Source organism: Falco rusticolus, unplaced genomic scaffold (genome assembly GCF_015220075.1).
Source record: "Falco rusticolus isolate bFalRus1 unplaced genomic scaffold, bFalRus1.pri scaffold_54_arrow_ctg1, whole genome shotgun sequence".
Lineage (NCBI taxonomy): Eukaryota > Metazoa > Chordata > Aves > Falconiformes > Falconidae > Falco > Falco rusticolus.
Window position 1 is genome coordinate 311 of NW_023618233.1, and position 25630 is coordinate 25940.

The 25630-nt window shown below is 56.0% G+C and overlaps 1 protein-coding gene, 1 long non-coding RNA gene and 5 other non-coding genes across 7 annotated transcripts; 6 read left to right on the top strand and 1 right to left on the bottom strand.

Moving 5' to 3' along the window:
* The first annotated feature begins 2021 nt into the window (after positions 1-2021).
* Positions 2022-3202, top strand: TMEM223 (transmembrane protein 223). Its single transcript, XM_037374852.1, is given in 3 exon segments — positions 2022-2325; positions 2836-3071; positions 3073-3202. Coding segments are annotated over 3 exon segments (561 nt in total). The 5' UTR covers positions 2022-2063; the 3' UTR covers positions 3136-3202.
* A 1603-nt stretch (positions 3203-4805) lies between these two features.
* LOC119142128 lies at positions 4806-4994 on the top strand. The gene has a single exon (XR_005102163.1). It is a non-coding gene; the product is annotated as a U2 spliceosomal RNA (small nuclear RNA).
* A 1981-nt stretch (positions 4995-6975) lies between these two features.
* LOC119142127 lies at positions 6976-7164 on the top strand. Its single transcript, XR_005102162.1, has one exon. It is a non-coding gene; the product is annotated as a U2 spliceosomal RNA (small nuclear RNA).
* A 1465-nt stretch (positions 7165-8629) lies between these two features.
* Positions 8630-8817, top strand: LOC119142130. The gene has a single exon (XR_005102165.1). It is a non-coding gene; the product is annotated as a U2 spliceosomal RNA (small nuclear RNA).
* A 2114-nt stretch (positions 8818-10931) lies between these two features.
* On the top strand, positions 10932-11121 carry LOC119142129. Its single transcript, XR_005102164.1, has one exon. It is a non-coding gene; the product is annotated as a U2 spliceosomal RNA (small nuclear RNA).
* Positions 11122-12954: 1833 nt separating this feature from the next.
* LOC119142125 lies at positions 12955-13141 on the top strand. Its single transcript, XR_005102160.1, has one exon. It is a non-coding gene; the product is annotated as a U2 spliceosomal RNA (small nuclear RNA).
* A 4386-nt stretch (positions 13142-17527) lies between these two features.
* LOC119142118 lies at positions 17528-18998 on the bottom strand. The gene is made up of 2 exons (XR_005102158.1): positions 18188-18998; positions 17528-18039 (listed from the first exon to the last, which is right to left on the bottom strand). It is a non-coding gene; the product is annotated as an uncharacterized LOC119142118 (long non-coding RNA).
* Between the last annotated feature and the right edge of the window lie 6632 nt (positions 18999-25630).

Here is a 25630-nt window from a genome sequence, read left to right on the forward strand (position 1 = left end):
TGAGACCACTGGGTTGTTATAGGATCATTAAATTAATGAATTAATTAATCAGTTAGGTTGGAGGAGACCTTTTGATATTGAGCCGTTACAGAATCATTTAATATAATTAATTATGGAATCGTTTAGGTTGGAGGAGACTCCTTAAGACCATTGGGTTGTTATAGATTCATTAATATAATTAATTAATGAATTGTTTAGGTTGGAGGAGACCCTTTGAGACCATCAGCTCGGTATAGATTCGTTAATATAATTAATTACGGAATGTTAGGTTGTAGGAGACTCCTTAAGACCATTGGGTTGGTATAGGATCATCAATATAATTAATTAATTGTTTAAGTTGGAGGAGACCCTTTGGGACCATGGATTAGTGTAGATTCATTAATATAATTAATTACGGAATCGTTTAGGTTGGAGGAGACCCCTTAAGACCATTGGGTTGTTATCGAATCATTAATATAATTAATTATGCAGTCATTTAGTTTGGAGGAGACTCCTTAAGACCATTGGGTTGCTATAGGATCGTTAATTTAATTAATTAATGAATCAGGTGGAGGAGACCCCTTAAGACCATTGGGTTAGTATAGATTCATTAATATAATTAATTACGGAATTGTTTAGGTTGGAGGAGACCCTTTGATATCGAGCCGGTATAGGATCATTAATATAATTAATTATGCAATCGTTTAGGTTGGAGTAGACCCTTTGAGACCATTGGTTGGTGTAGATTCATTAATATAATTAATTATGGAATCATTTAGGTTGGAGGAGTCTCCTTAAGACAATTGGCTTGGTATAGATCATTAATAATTAATTATGGAATCGTTTAGGTTGGAGGAGATTCCTTCAGGCCATGGGTTGGTATAGGATCATTAATATAATTAATTAATGAATCGTTTAGGTTGGAGGAGACTCCTTAAGACCATTGGGTTGGTATGGGATCATCAATATAATTAATTAATTAATAGTTTAAGTTGGAGGAGACCCTTTGGGACCATTGGGTTGGTGTAGATTCATTATATAATTAATTACGGAATCGTTTAGGTTGGAGGAGACCCTGTGAGACCATCAGCTTGGTATTGGACCATTCCTATAATTAATCAGCGTCATTATTAATTACGGAATCATCTAGATTGTGAAAGCCCCCCAAGCTTTTTGGTGCCGGGGCGGGGGGGGGGGCGTTGGGAGCATGGGGGTCCTCTCCCTTCACCTCCCCCCCCCCTTCCTCATTTAATCTGCCTCCCCCCCTCCCCCCCCCAGGTTGTGCATCGTTAACGACGAGCTCTTCGTTAGGAACGCCAGCAAGAGGAGATCCGCAAAGCCTTCGTCATGCCGGCCCCCACCCCCTCCTCCAGCCCCGTGCCCACCCTCTCGGGCGAGCAGCAGGAGATGCTGGCCGCCTTCTCCATGCAGTCTGGCATGAACCTCGAGTGGTCGCAGAAGTGTTTTTTGGGTTTTTTTTTTTTTTGGGGGGGGGGGGGGGGGGGGGAGGAAGGAGCCCCACCCCTCTCCATCATTTTTTTATTTTTTTTTTCCCCCCTCCCCATTCCTCAGGTGTCTCCAGGATAACGATTGGGATTACGGAAGGGCCGGGCAGGTCTTCACCAGCTCAAGGTGGGGTTTTGGGGGGCAGGGGGCTTTCCACCCCCCCCATCCCCCCTCCCCAGGGGGGCACACCACATTGAGCCCCTCCCCCACCCCCTTTTTTTTTTTTTTTTTTTTAACAGCTGGAAGGGAAAATCCCAGAGGTGGCGTTTCTGAAGTGAGCGGCACCTCCCTTCCCCTCCCTCCTGCCCCCCCTCCTCCCCCCTTTTCCCGGCCTTTTGTTCCCAATTGTTTGTAAATAAATAAAATAAATCGATCCCGTTTCAACGCCGGGGCGGGCGGGGTGCGCGGCGCCTTTAAGAGAGCGGGGTGAGGGCGGCGGCGCTTCACGCCCAACGCAAAGATGGCGGACGGCGCCGGAAGTCCGGGCGGAGGGCGCCGGAAGTCGAGGCAAGGGGTGCCTGACACCGGAAGTGACCCCTTGGGGGCGTGACCCCGGAAGTCGGGGTGAAGCGAGAGGAATGGCGGCGGCGGAGCGGGCCCGGGCGGCGCTGGAAGCGGCGGCCGCGGTGCCCCGGGACGTGGTGCTGTTCCGGCACGAACGGGGCCGGTTTTTCCGCTTGGCCGGGTTGTTTTGCGCGGGGCAGGGCCTGTTCTGGGCCTACCTGGCTCATTTCGCCTTCACCGCGCTGCGCCCCGCGCCCGGCACCGACACCGACGATCCGCTCCGGCCCCGCGACAACAAATGGCGCTTCGGCTTCACCGCCTCCTGCCTCACCCTCGGTACCGGTGACGGGGGGGGGGGGTGGTCATGGTAGGGGGAGCGGGCCTGGGCCACAGGGGGGTTGTCGGGCCTGGAGGGGGGCTTGAGCCAGGGGAGCGGGGGGGTTGGGGTCTGGGGAGGGGAAATCGGCCCGGGGGGAGCGCAGGGGGCCCGGGCCCGGGGGGGGGGGCGGGTCTGGCAGCATCAGGGGGGTTTAGGGGAGCCGGGGGAGGCTCGGCCCTGGGGGCAGCACAGGGGGCCTGGGTCCGTTGGGGGGCGGGGGGTAGGGAGTCAGGTCCAGGCACCGGGCGGAGCAGGGGGGGTCTTGAGCGTGGAGGGAGCGGGGGCCCGGTGGGGGGGGGTATTAGGGGGGTCTTGGGCCTGCAGGGAGCATGGGGAGGGTCGGGGTGCTGGGGGGCTTGGCCCCGGGGGGGAGCTGGGGGGGGCTCAGGGGAGCTGGGGGGTGCACTCATTCCCCACCCTGGGGGCCACACTAACACAAAGCCCCTGCCCCCCCCCCCCCCCCCCAGGCTCCCTGATCGTGGGGGCCGGCTGCCTGTTCCCCCTGCGCGCCGTCCGGCGGGTGACCCTGCTGAGGGGGGGCACCGAGGTGACCATCAGCACCCACGGCCCCCTGGGGGTGGGGCAGGGCCCCACCTTCACCGTCCCCTTACGCCACGTCTCCTGCCGCGCTCACCGCTCCGAGGTGCCAGCCGCCATCCCCCTCAAGGTCAAGGGCCGACCCTTCTACTTCCTGCTGGATAAGGGGGGGGCAGCTCTGCAACCCCCGCCTCTTCGACATCACTGTCGGCGCCTACCGCAAGCTATAGGACTTGAAAGGGGGGGGGCTGGGACTGTTGGAGCCCCCCCCTAAAATAAACTGTGACTCACCCCCTCGTCTGGCTGCGCAGTGGGGTGACATGGGGGATGGGCCCCCCTTGGTGGCACCGGAATGGGTTAAATGGCACCAAAATCACCCGTAAAATGGCACCGCAAAAGGTTTAAAATACACCAGAACGGGCCAGAATGCCCCAGAATAGGTTAAAATATACTAGAATCGCCTGAAATGGGCCAAAACACACCAGGGAAGGTTAAAATGCACTGGAATTTCCCAAAATGCACCAAAATGGACCAAAATACACCAGAATAGGTTAAAATTACTCCAATAGCTCAAAATACACCAGAATGGGCCAAAATGCACCAGAATAGGTTAAAATACACTGGAATCGCCCAAAATGGGCCAAAATACACTGTAATCACCCAAAATACACTGGAATCACCCAAAATACACTGGAATCGCCCAAAATGGCCAAAAAAGACCACAATAATTTAAAATACACCAGGAACTATGCGAAATGGGCCAAAATACACTGTAATCACCCGAAATGCTCCAAAATATATCAGAATTTCCTAAAATACACCAGAATTGCCCAAGATACACCAAAACGCTCCAAAACTCACTGTAATTGCCCAAATTACACCAGAATAGGTTAAAATATACTGGAATTGCCCAAAATACACCAGAATTGGCCAAAATGACTCAGAATGGGTTAAAATACACAGGAATCACTGAAAATGGGCCAAAATACACCAGAATAGCTTAAAATATTTTGCAATTACCCAAAATGGGCCAAAATGCACCAGAATTGGCCAAAATAAACCAGAACAGGTTAAAATGCACCAGAAAAGCAGACACAACACCAGAATGTGTCAAAATACTCTAGAATGGGTGAAAATGGACCAGAATAAGCCAAAATACACCAGAACAGCCCCAAAATGCAACAGAAGTGTCCAAATGCAGAGGAAGGCCCCAAAACACCTCAAAATGCACCAAAATTGGCCAAGATACACCAGCACGGGATAAAATCCACCAGAAGGGGCCAAAATACACCAGCATGGGCCAAACTGCACCGGAATGGGTTAACGTACAAAAGAACAGACCAAAATAGACCAGAATGGGCCAAAATCCACTGGAATAGGTTAAAGTGCACCGAAAGGGTAGAGAGGCACCGGAAGAGCCCAAAGTGCCCCGGCTTGGCTCAAAAACCGCACAATAGGTTAAAATAAACAAGAATGGTCCCAGGGGGAGGGCAATGCGGGGGCGGAGCGCTCGCTGCCCAATCACAGCGCGGACTATGCAAATAGCCGGCAAGGGGGCGGGCAGGGCGGGACAGTCAAACCTCGGTTTCAGCGGGCCAATCAGGGTGCGGCGGGCCGATCCGCGGGGCGCGGAGCTCAGGGCGGGCACGACGGAGGGCAGAGGGTTGGTTGTGGGCGGGGCTATGCAGATCCGGCACCCTGCACCCGCGCGGGGCCCGCCGGGAGCGCCGCGGGCGGCGGGGCCGGGGGCGCAGCGGAGCGCGGGGGGCGCGGGCCCCCCCGGCAGCGCGCGGGGAGCGTCGGGGGCGCGTGCCGGGCCCGGTGGGGCGTCGTGTGCGGGGTGTCCGTGTTGTGGTGGGCAGCGGGGGTGGGGTGGCGCGTGGCGCGCGGTGGGCGTGGCATCGCTTCTCGGCCTTTTGGCTAAGATCAAGTGTAGTATCTGTTCTTATCAGTTTAATATCTGATACGTCCTCGAGCGAGGACTTATATTAAACGGATTTTTGGGCGCGGGAGTTGGGTGCGGGGCTCGCTCCCCCCGCTCCGTGCATCGCCCCGGCCCTGCAGTGCCGCCGGGCGCGGTGCCGCCCCTCGGGGCGCTACTTGCTGGTTCACGAACAGACCGACCGAGCGCGCTGCCTCTGCCGCCCGCCGCGCGCGCAGCGCCCCCTCCGGGCTTGCGGTTCCGCAGCCGCGCTGCGCGCCGCTCGTTTGCATGGCCACGCCCCGTAGCCGTGTCCGCGGGCCGCTGACGGCTTCGCATTTGCATGGCCGCGCCTCCCGCTCGGCCCGCACCGCTGAGCGCCCCTCATTTGCATGGCCGCGCCTCCTGGCCGTGGTCACGCACTGCTCCCGGCCGCGTTTCGTTCGGGCCACGCCCCCTCCTGGGCCGCCCCAGTGAGCGCCGCGGACGTTCGTGGCCCCGCCCCGGGGCGTGGCGCTGAAGCATCGCCCCGCCCGCATATTGGGGGCATCCGGCACCGGACACTGGGCTTACTGGGGGGTTCCGGCACCCAGTACTGGGCTTACTGGGAGGCGTACGGCACCCAGTACTGGACTTACTAGGGGGGTATCCGGCTCTCAGTACTTGTCTTACTGGGAGTGGATCCTGCTCCCAGTACGGGGCTTACTGGGGGGGCGTCCGGCTCCCAGTACTGGGCTTACTGGGGGGATTCGGCTCCTAGTACGGGGTTTACTGGGGTGAATCCAGCACGCAGTACGGGGCTTACTGGGGGGAGATCCGGCTTCCACTACTTGGCTTACAGGGTGTTTCCGGCACCCAGTCTTGGGCTTACTGGTGGGGCATCCAGCACGCAGTACTGGGCTTACTGGCAGTGGATCCGGCACGCGGTACTGGGCTTCCTCGGAAGGGATCCGGTACCGAGTACTGGGCTTACTGGGGGTGATCCCAGCACCTAGTACATGGCTTACTGGCAGGGCATCCGGCTCCCAGTAGTGGGCTTACTGTGGGTGGTATCCGGCTCCCAGTACTGGGTTTTACTGGGGGGGGTATCCGGCTCCCAGTACTGGGCTTACTGGGAGGGCATCCGGCTCTCAGTACTGGGCTTACTGGGGGGGGGATCCAGCTCCCAGGACTGGACCAGAAGAAGCCAAAATGCCCCAGAACAGCCCCAAAATACACCAGAAGACTCCAAATGCAGTGGAAAGGCCAAAATGCACCAAAATGCACCAGAATTGGCCGAAACGCACTGGCATGGCTTAAAATGTACCAGAATTGGCCAAAATTCACCAGCACGGGTTAAATCCACCGGAAAGAGCCAAAATACACCGGCATGGGCCAAACGGCACCGGAATGGGTTAACATACAAAAGAACAGACCAAAATGGACCAGAATGGGCCAAAATCCACTGGAATAGGTTAAAGTGCACCGAAATGGGTAGAGAGGCACCGGAAGAGCCCAAAGTGCCCCGGAATGGCTCAAAATGGACCAGAATAGGTTAAAATAAACAAGAAAGGACCAAAATATGTAATCCACCAGAATGGGCCAAACTACGGGAGAATGGGCCAAAACGCACCAGAAAAGGTTAAAATGGACCCGAATGGGCAGGAATACACCAGGAGAATCTAAATAAACGCCCCAGAGACACCCAAAATGGGCCCAAACCCCCTGAAATAGGTTAAAGTGAGCGGGAACAAAATCCGGGGGGGTGTCCCAGGGGGAGGGGCAATGCGGGGGCGGGGCGCTCGCTGCCCAATCACAGCGCGGACTATGCAAATAGCCGGCAAGAGGGCGGGGCAGGGCGGGCCAATCAGGGTGCGGCGGGCCGATCCGCGGGGCGCGGAGCTCAGGGCGGGCACGACGGAGGGCAGAGGGTTGGTTGTGGGCGGGGCTATGCAGATCCGGCACCCAGGACTCGCGCGGGGCCCGCGCGGAGCGCCGCGGGCGGCGGCGCCGGGGGCGCAGCGGGGCGCGGGGGGCGCGGGCCCCCCCGGCAGCGCGCGGGGAGCGTCGGGGGCGCGTGCCGGGCCCGGTGGGGCGTCGTGTGCGGGGTGTCCGTGTTGTGGTGGGCAGCGGGGGTGCGGGTGGGCGCGTGGCGCGCGGTGGGCGTGGCATCGCTTCTCGGCCTTTTGGCTAAGATCAAGTGTAGTATCTGTTCTTATCAGTTTAATATCTGATACGTCCTCGAGCGAGGACTTATATTAAACGGATTTTTGGGCGCGGGAGTTGGGTGCGGGGCTCGCTCCCCCCGCTCCGCGCATCGCCCCGGCCCTGCAGTGCCGCCGGGCGCGGTGCCGCCCCTCGGGGCGCTACTTGCTGGTTCACGAACAGACCGACCGAGCGCGCTGCCTCTGCCGCCCGCCGCGCAGCGCCCCCTCCGGGCTTGCGGTTCCGCAGCCGCGCTGCGCGCCGCTCGTTTGCATGGCCACGCCCCGTAGCCGTGTCCGCGGGCCGCTGACGGCTTCGCATTTGCATGGCCGCGCCTCCCGCTCGGCCCGCACCGCTGAGCGCCCCTCATTTGCATGGCCGCGCCTCCTGGCCGTGGTCACGCACTGCTCCCGGCCGCGTTTCGTTCGGGCCACGCCCCCTCGTGGGCCGCCCCAATGAGCGCCGCGGACGTTCGTGGCCGGTACGGAGCTTACTGGGAGGGGGTCCAGGAGCAACTGCTGCGCTTACTGGGAGGTATCCGGCACCCAGTACTGGTCTTGCTGGGAGGCGTCCGGCTCCCAGGACTGGACCAGAAGAAGCCAAAATGCCCCAGAACAGCTCCAAAATACACCAGAAGACTCCAAATGCAGTGCAAGGGCCCAAAATGCCTTCAAAATGCACCAGAATTGGCCGAAACGCACTGGAATGGCTTAAAATGTACCAGAATTGGCCAAAATTCACCAGCACGGGTTAAAATCCACCGGAAAGAGCCAAAATACACCGGCATGGGCCAAACTGCACCGGAATGGGTTAACATACAAAAGGACAGACCAAAATGGACCAGAATGGGCCAAAATCCACTGGAATAGGTTAAAGTGCACCGAAATGGGTAGAGAGACACCGGAAGAGCCCAAAGTGCCCCGGCTTGGCTCAAAAACCGCACAATAGGTTAAAATAAACAAGAATGGTCCCAGGGGGAGGGGCAATGCGGGGGCGGAGCGCTCGCTGCCCAATCACAGCGCGGACTATGCAAATAGCCGGCAAGGGGGCGGGGCAGGGCGGGACAGTCAAACCTCTGTTTCAGCGGGCCAATCAGGGTGCGGCGGGCCGATCCGCGGGGCGCGCAGCTCAGGTCAGAGCGGGCTCCATTCCGAAGTAGAAAATGAGAGGCGTGGCCATGCAAATTAGGAAGCGCAGCGGGCCAATCATGGAGCGGCGGGCTAATACGAGGGACCTGTAGATCTGGTCCGGGTACTGTGAAGGGCCCAGTACTGATTTGGGCGGGGCTATGCAACTCTCGGTTAGCAGCGGTCCAATCAGGGTGCGGCGGGCCGATCCGCGGGGCGCGGAGCTCAGGGCGGGCACGACGGAGGGCAGAGGGTTGGTTGTGGGCGGGGCTATGCAGATCCGGCACCCTGCACCCGCGCGGGGCCCGCCGGGAGCGCCGCGGGCGGCGGGGCCGGGGGCGCAGCGGGGCGCGGGGGGCGCGGGCCCCCCCGGCAGCGCGCGGGGGAGCGTCGGGGGCGCGTGCCGGGCCCGGTGGGGCGTCGTGTGCGGGGTGTCCGTGTTGTGGTGGGCAGCGGGGGTGCGGGTGGCGCGTGGCGCGCGGTGGGCGTGGCATCGCTTCTCGGCCTTTTGGCTAAGATCAAGTGTAGTATCTGTTCTTATCAGTTTAATATCTGATACGTCCTCGAGCGAGGACTTATATTAACGGATTTTTGGGCGCGGGAGTTGGGTGCGGGGCTCGCTCCCCCCGCTCCGCGCATCGCCCCGGCCCTGCAGTGCCGCCGGGCGCGGTGCCGCCCCTCGGGGCGCTACTTGCTGGTTCACGAACAGACCGACCGAGCGCGCTGCCTCTGCCGCCCGCCGCGCAGCGCCCCACCCCGGGCTTGCGGTTCCGCAGCCGCGCTGCGCGCCGCTCGTTTGCATGGCCACGCCCCGTAGCCGTGTCCGCGGGCCGCTGACGGCTTTGCATTTGCATGGCCGCGCCTCCCGCTCGGCCCGCACCGCTGAGCGCCCCTCATTTGCATGGCCGCGCCTCCTGGCCGTGGTCACGCACTGCTCCCGGCCGCGTTTCGTTCGGGCCACGCCCCCTCCTGGGCCGCCCCAGTGAGCGCCGCGGACGTTCGTGGCCCCGCCCCGGGGCGTGGCGCTGAAGCATCGCCCCGCCCGCATATTGGGGGAATCCGGCACCGGGCACTGGGCTTAGTGGGGGGGTTCCGACACCCAGTACTGGGCTTACTGGGAGGCGTACGGCACCCAGTACTGGACTTACTAGGGGGGATATCCGGCTCTCAGTACTTGTCTTACTGGGAGTGGATCCTGCTCCCAGTACGGGGCTTACTGGGGGGGCGTCCGGCTCCCAGTACTGGGCTTACTGGGGGGGATTCGGCTCCTAGTACGGGGTTTACTGGGGTGAATCCAGCACGCAGTACTGGGCTTACTGGGGGGGAGATCCGGCTTCCACTACTTGGCTTACTGGGTGTTTCCGGCACCCAGTATTGGACTTACTGGGTGTTTCCGGCACCCAGTCTTGGGCTTACTGGCAGGGCATCCGGCACGCACTACTGGGCTTACTGGGAGTGGATCCGGCACGCGGTACTGGGCTTCCTCGGAAGGGATCCGGCACCGAGTACTGGGCTTACTGGGGGGGATCCAGCACCTAGTACATGGCTTACTGGCAGGGCATCCGGCTCCCAGTAGTGGGCTTACTGTGGGTGGTATCCGGCTCCCAGTACTGGGTTTTACTGGGGGGGGGTATCCGGATCCCAGTACTGGGCTTACTGGGAGGGCATCCGGCTCTCAGTACTGGGCTTACTGGGGGGGGATCCAGCTCCCAGGACTGGACCAGAAGAAGCCAAATGCCCCAGAACAGCCCCAAAATACACCAGAAGACTCCAAATGCAGTGGAAAGGCCAAAATGCACCAAATGCACCAGAATTGGCCGAAACGCACTGGCATGGCTTAAAATGTACCAGAATTGGCCGAAATTCACCAGCACGGGTTAAAATCCACCGGAAAGAGCCAAAATACACCGGCATGGGCCAAACTGCACCGGAATGGGTTAACATACAAAAGAACAGACCAAAATGGACCAGAATGGGCCAAAATCCACTGGAATAGGTTAAAGTGCACCGAAATGGGTAGAGAGGCACCGGAAGAGCCCTAAGTGCCCCGGAATGGCTCAAATGGACCAGAATAGGTAAAATAAACAAGAATGGACCAAAATATGTAATCCACCAGAATGGGCCAAACTACGGGAGAATGGGCCAAAACGCACCAGAAAAGGTTAAAATGGACCCGAATGGGACTGGAATACACCAGGAGAATCTAAATAAACGCCTCAGAGTCACCCAAAACGGGTCAAACCACCCTGAAATTGGTTTAAAATGAGCCAGAACAGAACCGGGGAGGGTCCCAGGGGAGGGGCAATGCGGGGGCGGGGCGCTCGCTGCCCAATCACAGCGCGGACTATGCAAATAGCCGGCAAGAGGGCGGGGCAGGTCGGGCCAATCAGGGTGCGGCGGGCCGATCCGCGGGGCGCGGAGCTCAGGGCGGGCTCCATACAGGAGTGGAAATGAGAGGCGTGGCCATGCAAATCAGATTGGCTGCGGGCCAATCAGGGTGCGGCGGGCCGATCCGCGGGGCGCGGAGCTCAGGGCGGGCACGACGGAGGGCAGAAGGTTGGTTGTGGGCGGGGCTATGCAGATCCAGCACCCAGGACTCGCGCGGGGCCCGCCGGGAGCGCCGGGGGCGGCGGTGCCGGGGGCGCAGCGGGGCGCCGGGGGCGCGGGCCCCCCCGGCAGCGCGCGGGGAGCGTCGGGGGCGCGTGCCGGGCCCGGTGGGGCGTCGTGTGCGGGGTGTCCGTGTTGTGGTGGGCAGCGGGGGTGCGGGTGGCGCGTGGCGCGCGGTGGGCGTGGCATCGCTTCTCGGCCTTTTGGCTAAGATCAAGTGTAGTATCTGTTCTTATCAGTTTAATATCTGATACGTCCTCGAGCGAGGACTTATATTAAACGGATTTTTGGGCGCGGGAGTTGGGTGCGGGGGCTCGCTCCCCCCGCTCCGCGCATCGCCCCGGCCCTGCAGTGCCGCCGGGCGCGGTGCCGCCCCTCGGGGCGCTACTTGCTGGTTCACGAACAGACCGACCGAGCGCGCTGCCTCTGCCGCCCGCCGCGCAGCGCCCCCTCCGGGCTTGCGGTTCCGCAGCCGCGCTGCGCGCCGCTCGTTTGCATGGCCACGCCCCGTAGCCGTGTCCGCGGGCCGCTGACGGCTTCGCATTTGCATGGCCGCGCCTCCCGCTCGGCCCGCACCGCTGAGCGCCCCTCATTTGCATGGCCGCGCCTCCTGGCCGTGGTCACGCACTGCTCCCGGCCGCGTTTCGTTCGGGCCACGCCCCCTCCGGGGCCGCCCCAATGAGCGCCGCGGACGTTCGTGGCCCCGCCCCGGGGCGTGGCGCTGAAGCATCGCCCCGCCCGCATATTGGGGGAATCCGGCACCGGGCACTGGGCTTACTGGGGGATTCCGGCACCCAGTACTGGGCTTACTGGGAGGCGTACGGCACCCAGTACTGGACTTACTAGGGGGGATATCCGGCTCTCAGTACTTGTCTTACTGGGAGTGGATCCTGCTCCCAGTACTGGGCTTACTGGGGGGGATTCGGCTCCCAGTACGGGGTTTACTGGGTGTTTCCGGCATCCAGTCTTGGGCTTACTGGCGGGGCATCCGGCACGCACTACTGGGCGTACTGGGAGTGGATCCGGCACGCGGTACTGGGCTTCCTAGGAAGGGATCCGGCACCGAGTACTGGGCTTACTGGGGGGGATCCAGCACCTAGTACATGGCTTACTGGCAGGGCATCCAGCTCCCGGTAGTGGGCTTACTGTGGGTGGTATCCGGCTCCCAGTACTGGGTTTTACTGGGGGGGGTATCCGGCTCCCAGTACTGGGCTTACTGGGAGGGCATCCGGCTCCCAGGACTGGACCAGAAGAAGCCAAAATGCCCCAGAACAGCTCCAAAATACACCAGAAGACTCCAAATGCAGTGGAAAGGCCAAAATGCACCAAAATGCACCAGAATTGGCCGAAACGCACTGGCATGGCTTAAAATGTACCAGAATTGGCCGAAATTCACCAGCACGGGTTAAAATCCACCGGAAAGAGCCAAAACACCGGCATGGGCCAAACGGCACCGGAATGGGTTAACATACAAAAGAACAGACCAAAATGGACCAGAATGGGCCAAAATCCACTGGAATAGGTTAAAGTGCACCGAAATGGGTAGAGAGGCACCGGAAGAGCCCAAAGTGCCCCGGAATGGCTCAAAATGGACCAGAATAGGTTAAAATAAACAAGAATGGACCAAAATATGTAATCCACCAGAATGGGCCAAACTACGGGAGAATGGGCCAAAACGCACCAGAAAAGGTTAAAATGGACCCGAATGGGCAGGAATACACCAGGAGAATCTAAATAAACGCCTCAGAGTCACCCAAAACGGGTCAAACCACCCTGAAATTGGTTAAAATGAGCCAGAACAAAACTCGGGGATGCTCCCAGGGGAGGGGCAATGCGGGGGCGGGGCGCTCGCTGCCCAATCACAGCGCGGACTATGCAAATAGCCGGCAAGAGGGCGGGGCAGGGGGCCAATCAGGGTGCGGCGGGCCGATCCGCGGGGCGCGGAGCTCAGGGCGGGCACGACGGAGGGCAGAGGGTTGGTTGTGGGCGGGGCTATGCAGATCCGGCACCCAGCACCCGCGCGGGGCCCGCCGGGAGCGCCGGGGGCGGCGGGGCCGGGGGCGTAGCGGGGCGCGGGGGGCGCGGGCCCCCCCCAGCGCGCGGGGACGTCGGGGGCGCGTGGCGGGCCCGGTGGGGCGTCGTGTGCGGGGTGTCCGTGTTGTGGTGGGCAGCGGGGGTGCGGGTGGCGCGTGGCGCGCGGTGGGCGTGGCATCGCTTCTCGGCCTTTTGGCTAAGATCAAGTGTAGTATCTGTTCTTATCAGTTTAATATCTGATACGTCCTCGAGCGAGGACTTATATTAAACGGATTTTTGGGCGCGGGAGTTGGGTGCGGGGCTCGCTCCCCCCTCCGCGCATCGCCCCGGCCCTGCAGTGCCGCCGGGCGCGGTGCCGCCCCTCGGGGCGCTACTTGCTGGTTCACGAACAGACCGACCGAGCGCGCTGCCTCTGCCGCCCGCCGCGCAGCGCCCCCCGGGCTTGCGGTTCCGCGGCCGCGCTGCGCGCCGCTCGTTTGCATGGCCACGCCCCGTAGCCGTGTCCGCGGGCCGCTGACGGCTTCGCATTTGCATGGCCGCGCCTCCCGCTCGGCCCGCACCGCTGAGCGCCCCTCATTTGCATGGCCGCGCCTCCTGGCCGTGGTCACGCACTGCTCCCGGCCGCGTTTCGTTCGGGCCGCGCCCCCTCCGGGGCCGCCCCAATGAGCGCCGCGGACGCTCGTGGCCCCGCCCCGGGGGGTGGTGCTGAAGCATCGCCCCGCCCGCATATAGGAGAGTTCGGGCACCGAGTTTTGGGCTTACTGGGGGGGTTCTGGCTCCCAATAGTGGGCTTAGTGGGGGGGTTTCCGGCACCCAGTACTGGACTTACTGGGGGGGTCCGGCTTTCAATAGTCAGCTTACTGGGGGGCATCCAGTACTGGGCTTACTGGGAGAGGTCCGCCACCCATTACTGGGCTTACTGGGGGGATCCAGCTCCCAGTACTCGGCTTACTGGGAGGGATCTGGCACCCAGTACTGGGCTTACTGGGAGGTCATCCGGCTCCGAGTACTTATCTAACTGGGAGGGCATCCGGCTCCCAGTACTTATCTTACTGGGAGGGCATCCGGCTCCCAGTACTGGCCTTACTGGGGGTGGATCCGGCACCCAGTACTGGGCTTACTGGAAGGGCATCCGGCTCCCAGTACTGGGCTTACTGGGAGGGATCTGGCACCCAGTACTGGGCTTAATGGGAAGGGATATGACACCCAGTACTGGGCTTACTGTGGGGGATCCGGCTCCCAGTACTGGGCTTACTGGGAGGGGTCTGACTTACTGGGAGGGTTTCTGGCACCCAGTACTGGGCTTATTGGGAGGTGTACGGCTCCCAGTACTGGGCTTACTGGGAGGGTATCCAGCTCCCAGTACTGGGCTTACTGGGGGGGAGGGATCCGGCACCCTGTACTGGGCTTACTGGGAGGGATCTGGCACCCAGTACTGGGCTTACTGGGGGAGGGATCTGGCTTACTGGGGGGGGATCTGGCTCCCAGTACCGGGCTTACTGGGAGGGATCTGGCTCCCAGTACCGATCTTACTGGGGGGGTCCGGCACCCAGTACTGGGCTTACTGGTTGGGCTCCGGCTCCCAGTACTGGGCTTACTGGGAGGGTATCTGGCTTACTGGGAGGGAATCCGGCACCCAGTACTGGGCTTAGTGGGTGGATCCGACACCCAGTACTGGGCTTACTGGGGGCGTCTGGCACCCAGTACTGGGCTTACTGGGAGGGGACCAGCACCCAGTACTGGGCTTACTGGGACAGGATGCAGATCCCAGTACTGGGCTTACTGGGACAGGATGCAGATCCCAGTACTGGGCTTACTGGGAGGGGTCCGCCACCCAGTACTGGGCTTACTGGGAGGGGTCCGCCACCCAGTACTGGGCTTACTGGGAGGCATACGACACCCAGTACTGGGCTTACTGGGAGGGGATTTGGCACCCAGTACTGGGCTTACTGGGGGGGATCTGGCTCCCAGTACTGGGCTTACTGGGAGGGCATCCCGCTCCCGATACTGGGCTTACTGGGAGGGATCTGGCACCCAGTACTGGGCTTACTGGGAGGGGATTTGGCACCCAGTACTGGGCTTACTGGGGGCGTCTGGCACCCAGTACTGGGCTTACTGGGAGGGGACCAGCACCCAGTACTGGGCTTACTGGGACAGGATGCAGATCCCAGTACTGGGCTTACTGGGAGGGGTCCGCCACCCAGTACTGGGCTTACTGGGAGGGGTCCGCCACCCAGTACTGGGCTTACTGGGAGGGATCTGGCACCCAGTACTGGGCTTACTGGGAGGGATCTGGCACCCAGTACTGGGCTTACTGGGAGGGGATTTGGCACCCAGTACTGGGCTTACTGGGGGGGATCTGGCTCCCAGTACTGGGCTTACTGGGAGGGATCCAACACCCAGTACTGGGCTTACTGGGAGGGTATCTGGCTCCCAATACTGATCTTACTGGGTGGGATCCGGCTCCCAGTACTGGGCTTACTGGGAGGGGTCTAGCTTACTGGGCGGGTCTGGCTCCCAGTACTGGGCTTATTGGGAGGGATCCAACACCCAGTACTGGTCTTACTGGGGGGGTTCCGCACCCAGTACTGGGCTTACTGGGAGAGCATCCGGCTCCCAGTACTGGGCTACTGGGAGGTCATCCGGCTCCCAGTACTGGGCTTACTGGAGGGATCTGCACCCAGTACTGATCTTACTGGGAGGGCTTCCAGCTCCCAGTACTGGGCTTAGTGGGTGGATCCAGCACCCAGTACTGGGCTTACTGGGAGGGATCTGGCTCCCAGTACTGGGCTTACTGGGGTGGATCTGGCACCCAGTACTGGGCTTACTGGGGGGGGTCCGGCTTCCAGTACTGAGCTTACTGGGAGGGGATCTGGCACCCAGTACTGGGTTTACTGGGAGGGATACGACACCCAGTACTGGGCTTACTGGGAGGGTATCTGGCTCCAAGTACTGGGCTTACTGGGGGGGTCCGGCACCCAGTACTGGGCTACTGGGGGTGTCCGGCACCCAGTACTGGGCTTACTGGTGGGGATCTGGCTCCCAGTACTGGGCTTACTGGGAGGGGATCTGGCTCCCAGTACTGGGCTTACTGGGAGGTCATCCGGCTCCAGTACTGGGCTTACTGGGAGGGATCTGGCACCCAGTACTTGGCTTACTGGGGGGGTCCGGCACCAGTACTGGGCTTACTGGGGGGGATCTGGCTTGATGGGAGGGCATCCTGCTCCAGTACTGGGCTTACTGGGGGTGATCCGGCTCCCTCTACTGGGCTTACTGGGAGGGATCTGGCTTAATGGGACGGCATCCGGCTCCCAGTACTGGGCTTACTGGGAGGGTATCTGGCTCCCAGTACTGATTTTACTGGGGGAAGGGATCCGGCTCCCAGTACTGGGCTTACTGGGAGGGCATCCAGCTCCCAGTACTGGGCTTACTGGGAGGGTATCTGGCTCCCAGTACTTATTTTACTGGGGGGGTCTGGCACCCAGTACTGGGCTTACTGGGGGCGTCTGGCTCCCAGTACTGGACTTACAGGAGGAGGGAATCCGGTACCCAGTACTGGGCTTACTGGGGGGGATCTGGCTTAATGGGGGGTCCGGCTCCCAGTACTGGGCTCACTGGGGTGGATCTGGCACCCAGCACTGTCCTTACTGAGGGGGTCCGGCTTCCAGTACTGGGCTTACTGGGAGGGGATCTGGCTCCCAGTACTGATCTTACTGGGGGGGTTCCGCACCCAGTACTGGGCTTACTGCGTGGGATCCGGCTCCCAGTACTGGGCTTACTGGGAGGGGTCTGGCTTACTGGGTGGGGATCTGGCACCCAGTACTGGGCTTACTGGGAGGGATCTGGCACCTAGTACTGGGCTTACTGGGAGGGAATCCTGCTCCGTACTGGGCTTACTGGGGGAGGATCTCGCACCCAGTACTGGGCTTACTGGGAGGGATCTGTCTCCTACTGGGCTTACTGGGTGGATCTGGCACCCAGTACTGCCCTTACTGAGGGGATCCGGCTTCCAGTACTGAGTTTACTGGGAGGGGATCTGGCACCCAGCACTGGGCTTACTGGGAGGGATCCAGCAACCTGTACTGGGCTTGCTGGGAGGGTATCTGCCTCCCAGTACTGATCTTACTGGGGGGGTCCGGCACCCAGTACTGGGCTTAGTGGGGGTCATCAGGCTCCCAGTACTGGGCTTACTGGGAGGTCATCAGGCTCCCAGTACTAGGCTTACTGGGGGCTTCTGGCTCCAGTACTGGGCTTAGTGGGTGGATCCGGCACCCAGTACTGGGCTTACTGGGAGGGGATCCAGGTCCCAGTACTGCGCTACTGGGGGGGGTCCAGCTCTCAGTACTCGGCTTACTGGGGGCGTCTGGCACCCAGTTCTGGGCTTACTGGGAGGGGATCCGGCTCCCAGTACTGGGCTTACACAGCGACACCTGCTGGCCGCCACGCCCTAACTACCTACATTTCCCCCCTCCCTGTGCATATTTAAATGGGCTAGAATATAACAATCTTACAGAATATATCGTGATCTTGGGTAAAAGACTTAAGGCACACTATGCTTAACTAAAGAGGCTAAAAATACCAAAAATTCTAAAAACGTACCATAATTTCGCAATAACAACCAGAAGGCACACGAGCAAGTGGTAATTGGGCGGTAACTGGGGTGACGGGTGTAACTTGGGATAACTGGGGGAAAAACTGTCCAAGTACATTTTTAAAGCAGTTTGGTGTTCTACAAACACGATGTTGATCTTTTCTAGCCGCCTCTCGACGAAAGACACGAGCCTGTTTAATATACAGGGTCCGAAGATCAATGTCATCAGGATCACCGCGATCGGTCCTACCAAGGTGGCTATCAGGGTGCTTAGCCACCGTGACTGGTTAAACCATCATTCAAACCACCTTGTTGGGCTTCCCCGTCTCTTTTTCTTTGAGCCAATCTCTCCATTTGGCCATCGAGTCTCTAACCACTCCGGTGTGGTCAGCAGAAAAGCAGCATCCCTCTTCCAGGGCGGCACAAAGGCCTCCTTGTTGCATAACCAGGAGGTCTGATCGCCGTCTATCCTGCAAAACAACCTCTGAAAGCGAGGAGAGGGATCGCTCCAGAAAGGTGATGGATTTCTCGATTTTTTTTTTTGCAGGTCTTCATCGATGGCGGCTTGTAGTCGAGACAGGCTCGTCGCTGGGTCACCGGGAGGTCATCCCGTGGCCGTGCCGGCTGCTCCCAAACCAGCAGCGACGCTATCGTTACGGCCGTCAGCACTCTTTTTTGAAGTCTGCTATTAGTTTCTCCCCAATAACGGTACATTTCTTCTGGTGGTACAGGACTCTGGGAACGATCCAAATTTGTACGCAAAAGTCAGCAGAGTCATCAAAGGAATTCAAGTGACACACAGGGGTTGCCGTCAGCACTTCTCTTTTGAAGTCTGCTATTAGTTTCTCCCCAATAACGGTACATTTCTTCTTCTGGATGGTACAGGACTCTGGGAACGATCCAAATTTGTACGCAAAAGTCAGCAGAGTCATCAAAAGGAATTCAAGTGACACACAGGGGGTTACCCCCCGATTGGTGGCAAATCCACATGCGGGTGCGGATGGGATCGCCCATTTACGGGTTTTGTCAACCGCAACGGTTTTTGTGCAAACAGCACTAGCCCAGCTTGCCAGGGTGGCATTACCAAAACACACGCCCAGGCCCCCGACTTGGTTCAGGGTGATTCCGTTCCGTGGTGCGTCCCACCGACACGGGGTTGCGCTACCGTTGACGAACAGTCAAAGGAAGCACTGAGGGCAATGCCCTCACAGAAGGGGGGGGAGGGGATACACGTCGTAACATCACCAACAAGAACTCGTGAGATCCCGGTTTGTCTGATTCAGCGACCGGAAGGTGGCATCGAACACGTTAAAAAATGGCTTGTCGGGCAAATGGTGAGAGTTCACCTTTGGTTGGCTTGAGGGGACTATTTGCTTGGTTGGGAAGGGATCGGTTGGACGGGGGTGGAAGTCGGCAAGCTTGCTTTGCTGGTTATCGCTTTTGATTACGACGTTGGGGCCAATCGCTGCGCCGCTTTTTACTTCCCGTTTTTTAATAAAAAACAGCCCCCCCCTATCTGGCGGGTAGCCAGTATCTAACGCCCCAAGTTTTGCCGATAGCCCATCCCAGGTCGTTTTCATTGGTTCCGTTTAAGAAAATATATTGGCAGTCACATATCTATCGAACCCCCTGCAGGAGCGGCTGGAAACTAGGACCACGCGTGGCAATCAGTTAGCTGAGGGGAATGTGCTCCAGCTTGTCTAGACAACAATCAACATGATGAGACTGTTTACAGAGCACAGGGGAGTGGGGGACGGATGGCGCCAAGGATGGCGCCAAGGAAAGGCAACACCTTGCTGTTAATTAGTTAACCACCAATCAGGGATTGCCTAGATGCAAGGCTTAGCTCAAGAACCAATTGTTTAAACGCGCAGCTTCTGAAAGTGTATAAAATGTGCTCTGTACAATAAACGACATTTGCTTGCATCAAGCTGCGTCCTGTCTCCTCATTCGCCGCAAATTGGTGACCCCGACGTGATACGTTTAAGGATCTAACGTGAAGGGCTCTCGAATCGCCCATCTGAGCGACATGCAGCGAATCCCACAGAACTTTGAATGATCTGCTGAAAGGAAGCAGGAGGCGGCCAGAAATCCCTCCGGAGGTGAGAGGTGAGCTGTGGGGAATCCGTAATGGGGAATCAGGCTTCGTCCCCAGAAGGAGACGTTTATGAGCTTATGAAAGGTCTTCTTAATAAACATAAGAAAAATATCTCTGGACAAGACCTTAAAGCAATGCTCAGGTGGGTGCAAGTAAATATGCCCGCAGTGACTGCATCTACAATTTTTACGCGGGAACTTTGGGACGACACAGGGGTGAAATTGTGGGATTCTGCGACAAAAGGCAATACTGAGTCCCACCATCTGCTCTCTTCGTGGAGAGCTATTTTTGAGACTATGAAAGCAGAGGAAGGAGAGGAGGAGGAATCGCAAGCTCCTACAGCTCTTTCCTCATCAGCCTCTAAGTCACAGTGCTCTAGACCCCTGGGTGTCAATGCATGGGGTATCCGCCAGAAGAAGATCCTTTTGACCCAGGACCGATAGACCGTGAAAAAGAACCGTGATTTATACCCTCTGATCTACGTGATGTGTGGACAAAATAAAGAAACAGCCTTAAAGGAGGGGGGATTTGGACATGGCTAAAACTATAGTTGCTTCCGGTCTTGTATTCTCAGGGTCGGGCAGGGGGAGCACGATGGGAGGCTCTTCTTTTTCGGTTGTTAAGAACTGCGCCGCACGGTTACGGAACGTGGTATTTCTTCTCCCTATTTTATAAGCCTGTTATCTTCTGTGTTTGATACTTATATCATGACTCCTCATGATTTGAAATCTTTAGCACGATTGTTACTAACCCCGAGCTCAGTATAACGTTGTGGGAGTCGCATTGGAGAGGAGGACTGCAAGCACTCCTGCTCACGTATGTCAATCATAATGATGCTGCATTAGCTGCATTACAATAGAGCATCTTATGGGCACCGGGGCACGTGCTGATCCGGTAACACAGGCTCAACACTGCCCCCGTGCGGCTCTCGAGGCAATTAGAGAAGAGGCAAAAAGGCTTTTTTCCAGGTTCCTGATGTACAAAAGCCCAAAAAGCTTTTACTACATCACTCAGGAGTCTCGAGAACCTTATATGCAGTTTATTGATAGACTAAAACAGGCTTTGGAACGTCAAGTAGATAATGCGGAAGCTCGGGATATATTGCTAACAAAACTAGCTGTTGAAAATGCTAATGCTGATTGTAAAAGTTATTGAAGTCTCTTCCCAACCCAAACCCCACTCTGGTGGAAATGGTGGAAGCATGTAACCGAATCGGTACGGTTGACCATAAGTTTGAAGCTATGGCTGCTGCTTTTGCAACAATGCGTGGTGTGGGGAATTGCTATGGTTGTGGTAAGCCTGGCCATTTAAAGAGAAATTGTCTTGCGCGGGCTGGGGAAAACAACAACCTCCTGGTCCTGGAGTTTGTCCGACATGTCGGAAAGGGCGTCATTATGCTAATCATGTCGATCTAAGTATGATTTCCAGGGACAACCGATACAGGGAAACGACCCAGCGCGGGGCAGCGACGCGCGCAGACACAATGCCACAGCTGACATTTCAACAAGCTCGGAGAGAAGCACCGACACCTCAAGTCTCTGTCCAGCAACCTCAGGCAGCGCGGATTGGACCTGGCAACCCACACACAGTAACGTTGCTCGATTCCTCGGTTCATTTATTATCAACAAATGTCAAAGGACCATTACCCCCTGATACACAGGCTCTATTAATTGGTAGATCTTCCACAACATTGTCTGGTCTTTGTTTTACCAGGTGTTATTGACTCTGACAGTGTGGACGAAATTAAAATTATGGCATGGACTCCATTTCCACCTTGTACGATACCTCAAGGTAGTAGAATAGCGCAATTGATTTTGATCCCGGCAGGGGTAAGCTCTCTTACCTCTGATCACCCTCCGCAGAGGAGGAGTTTTGGATCTACAGGGTTACCTCACATTTTGTGGGTACAATCCATTTCTCCACAGCGACCTATGTATCAGTGTACCCTTATTTACAATGACCAACAAATAGCACTAAATGGGATCATTGACACTGGAGCTGATGTCACAGTAATTTCTCAAGCCAAATGGCCTCCGCAATGGCCACTGACTAATGTCTCTCAGGCACTGGCTGGGATAGGGGGGACCGGTAATAGTCGTCAGAGTTTGGAACTAATTCAAATTCAAGGACCAGAGGGACATGTGGCTTCTGTTAAACCTTTTGTGCTGCCTGTCCCTATGGTTTTGTGGGGACGTGATGTATTGTCACAATGGGGAATGTCTATCCGTACACATTTTTAGATGGGGCCATTGAAGTGCGTGACACCCTAAAAATAACTTGGAAGTCTGATGTTCCTATTTGGGTGGATCAATGGCCCCTTCCTTTGGAAAAACTTCGCGCACTTCAAAACTTAGTCTCAGAACAACTGTCCAAAGGACACATTGTGCCCTCTACCAGCCCATGGAATTCACCAGTTTTTGTTATTAAAAAACAAACTGGCAAGTGGCGCTTGCTCCATGATCTCAGAAAAATTAATGATGCTATGGAAGATATGGGAGCCCTCCAACCCGGGCTCCCGTCTCCAACTATGATCCCTCGACACTGGCATCTAACTGTCATAGATCTTAAAGATTGTTTTTTCAGTATCCCATTGCATCTAGATGATACCCAAAATTTGCCTTTTCCATTCCAAGCATCAACATGCAAGCTCCGTTGCAGAGATATCAGTGGGTTGTACTGCCACAAGGTATGAAAAATAGCCCTACAATGTGTCAATGGTATGTTGCGAAAATACTCAGTCCTGTCCGAAATGCTATGCCTACTGTGTTATTGTATCATTATATGGATGACCTTTTAGTGGCAGCACAACATCACGAAGTCATGGAGAAAGCTGTAGCCCTTGTCACAGATGCCGTGAATTCGGCAGGTCTCTGTATAGCACCAGAAAAGGTCCAAAGTTTCCCCCTTGGAAATATCTGGGCTGGCGAATAAGAGCACAAACTATTATTCCTCAACCATTGCAGATCAATACCAATGTAAGAAACCTGCATGATGCACAAAAATTACTGGGAACAATAAATTGGGTTCGACCATTATTGGGAATTTCTAATACAGACTTGGGTCCTGTTTGACCTACTAAAAGGGGACACTAATCTTTGTTCTCCACGTAATCTTAACCCTGAAGCAGATACATCTTTACAAAAGGTTGCCTCGCTATCGCTTCTCGACAGGCCCACCGATGGGCCCCTGAATTTTTACTTGATTATTTTAAACCCTGTACGACAGCCTATGCCCTGATATTTCAATGGGACCTTCAGAACTCGGACCCCTGTTAATTATTGAATGGATCTTTTTACCTAACCAGTCTACAAAAACTATTTTGACACAACATGAAATGTTTGCCTCTCTGATTGTTAAAGCTAGATCACGCCTGTTAACCTTATCAGGGAAGGATTTTGTCTGTATTTGTCTACCAATAACAACAGTATACTTAAATGGCTTTATCAGCAATCAGACACCTTTGTTATGGCACTTGCCGACTATACAGGCCAAATAACTTCCCATCCACCTTCACACAAACTGTTTAACATTGACTTTCGTCTGATGTTAAAACCCAGAAGAAGCGAACAACCCTTACCGGCGCTTACTGTCTTTACAGATGGATCAGGCAAATCACATAAATCTGTTCTTCTGTGGTGGGATGATCAACGGAGACGATGGGACTCGGACATAGAGACAGTCTCCGGTTCACCTCAAATAGTAGAACTGAATGCAGTTGTTCGTGTTTTCCGAAATGGAACGTACCACTCAACCTTGTTACTGATCTGCTTATGTTGCAGGTATTGTTAGACGAGCTGGAGCTTCTGTGCTGCGGAGTGTTTCACATTCACAACTCTTTACCCTGTTACAGGAACTTATTTTCCTTTTGGACACTCGATCTGCGCCTTGTTATGCATATTAGGTCTCATACCTCACTACCTGGTTTTCTTGCAGAAGGCAATCGACGAGCTGATCTACTGACATTACCAGTTCAAGTACTGCCAGACCGTATTGCACAAGCTAAACTAAGTCACTCTTTTTTCCATCAAAATGCTGGAGCTCTTAAGCGACAGTTTGACCTTACTTCTCAACAGGCATCAAGTATTATTGCTGTCTGTCCTGATTGCCAAAAACTCTTTCCTATCAATTGCTACAGGAGTTAATCCTAGAGGATTACAAAGCCTACATTATGGCAAACAGATGTCACACATTATTCTGAATTTGGTAACCTTAAATATATCCACTCTTCCATTGATACATTTTCAGGTGCCTTGTTTGCCTTGTCACACAGGAGAAAAGGCACGAGATGTTCGTAGACATTTAATGCGTGCTTTTGCTACTTTGGGTATTCCCTTAAAGATAAAGACAGATAATGGTCCAGCTTATGTTTCAACCACTATAAAAACCTTTTTTGCCCTATGGGGTGTAACTCATATTACTGGCATTCCTCATTCCCCCACCGGTCAATCTCTCATTGAACGGTCTCATCAGTCTCTGAAACGTTTATTACAACAACAAAAAGGGGGAATGGGAATGGCTATTCCGGAGGAACGGTTACAGAAAGCATTGTATGTTTTTAATTTTTTGAATTGTTCTTTAATAGATAACAATCCACCGATAGTTCGACATTTACTGCAAATGCCTCCTTCGAGGCACGGGTTAAAGCCCCAGTATTGGTCCGAGATCCAGAAACAGGTAAAATTATGGGACCATATCCTCTTGTTACATGGGGAAAAGGTTATGCTTGTGTCTCTACAGAAAAAGGACCTAGATGGATCCCAGCGAAGAATGTAAGACCTTTCCGTGAACCTTTATTGCAGACAACTGATACCGACACCGACCCTACAGAATGAAATAAAAACTGTGTGAAGATTACTGTTTAGATATAGTTATGTAACTACATGAATGATTTCTGCCCTGAGCCTGGTGGCGCATACAGCTGCGGTTTGTGTCCGGGCTCAGAGATGTAAATAGGGGCTTCTCTGTTATGGTAAAGTGTCTCTCTTTGCATAAAAGAGAGGGAATGAAGGGAATGACCCCAGAGGTGTGTTCAAGAAGGCATGCGATGTTTGATGTTTCGAACTTTTTGATTGAACCAGTTCTTGTTTGGTGTGCCCTTCCATCTATGTATAATGTTAAAAAAGAAGATGATATTGTTTACACTTTGTCGATAATTGTTTCTGTAGATGTTAATGTAGTAGGAGGCTATGATAGGAACGTCGCAGCGGTTCTTCTCTTACCCAGAGTAACAGTAGGAAAGCATTAAAGAGTTAAATCACCTTGTTTGGTAGGCAGTTAAGAATGTGAGTCAAAATTGCTACTGCCTTTGTTGTTGGTTCAGGGACATGGCTGTGAGGATTTGATGGTATGTGCTGCGTGGATTTTAGGCGCCCCACTGCAGCAACATGTTATCAAAATCTGAGAAAATTTCAGCCTTTTTAGCATTCATTCACTCAATTGGCAGTATTGTTTGTTTGCTATTACCTTGGTTGCTGTCATGTTTGCAAGGGCCCTGCAGAACATGGCAAACCTGGTACTAGCTGTTCAAAAAGCAAAAAGGGGAAATTGTAAAATTGTACGGAACAAGGACAGTGGGTTATTTTGACATTGATATCATGTCTTAGTTGGTTTTTTATTTGTTCTATTACTTGTGCCTTGTTTTTGCTCGGTTTCAGGGGTTCTTTTGTGCAACAGGAAGGGGGAGATGCAGGAGCAGGCTGGAAACTAGGACCATGCGTGGCAATCAGTTAGCTGAGGGGAATGTGCTCGAGCTTGTCTAGACAACAATTAACATGAGGAGTTGTTTACAGAGCACAGGGGAGTGGGAGATGGATGGTGCCAAGGATGGCGCTAAAGAAAGGTAACACCTTGCTGTTAATTGCTGGCAGTTAACCACCATCGGGATTGCCTAGGATGCAAGGCTTAGCTTCAAGAACCAATCTGTTTCAAACGCGCAGCTTCTGAAAGTGTAGAAAACCTCGTGCTTCTGTACAATACATTGACATTTGCTTGCATCAAGCTGCGTCCGTCTCCTCATTCGCCGCAACCCCCTGCCGCGGCGCACTGGTCCTCCCATCCCGTCTACTGTCCCAGGGGTGCAGCTGTTGGCCCCCACTGGTCTTAAGAAACGGGTCTGACGTCGCTACTTCCGGCCGGACGCGATGGTTTCGCAGCCCCAGTAGGA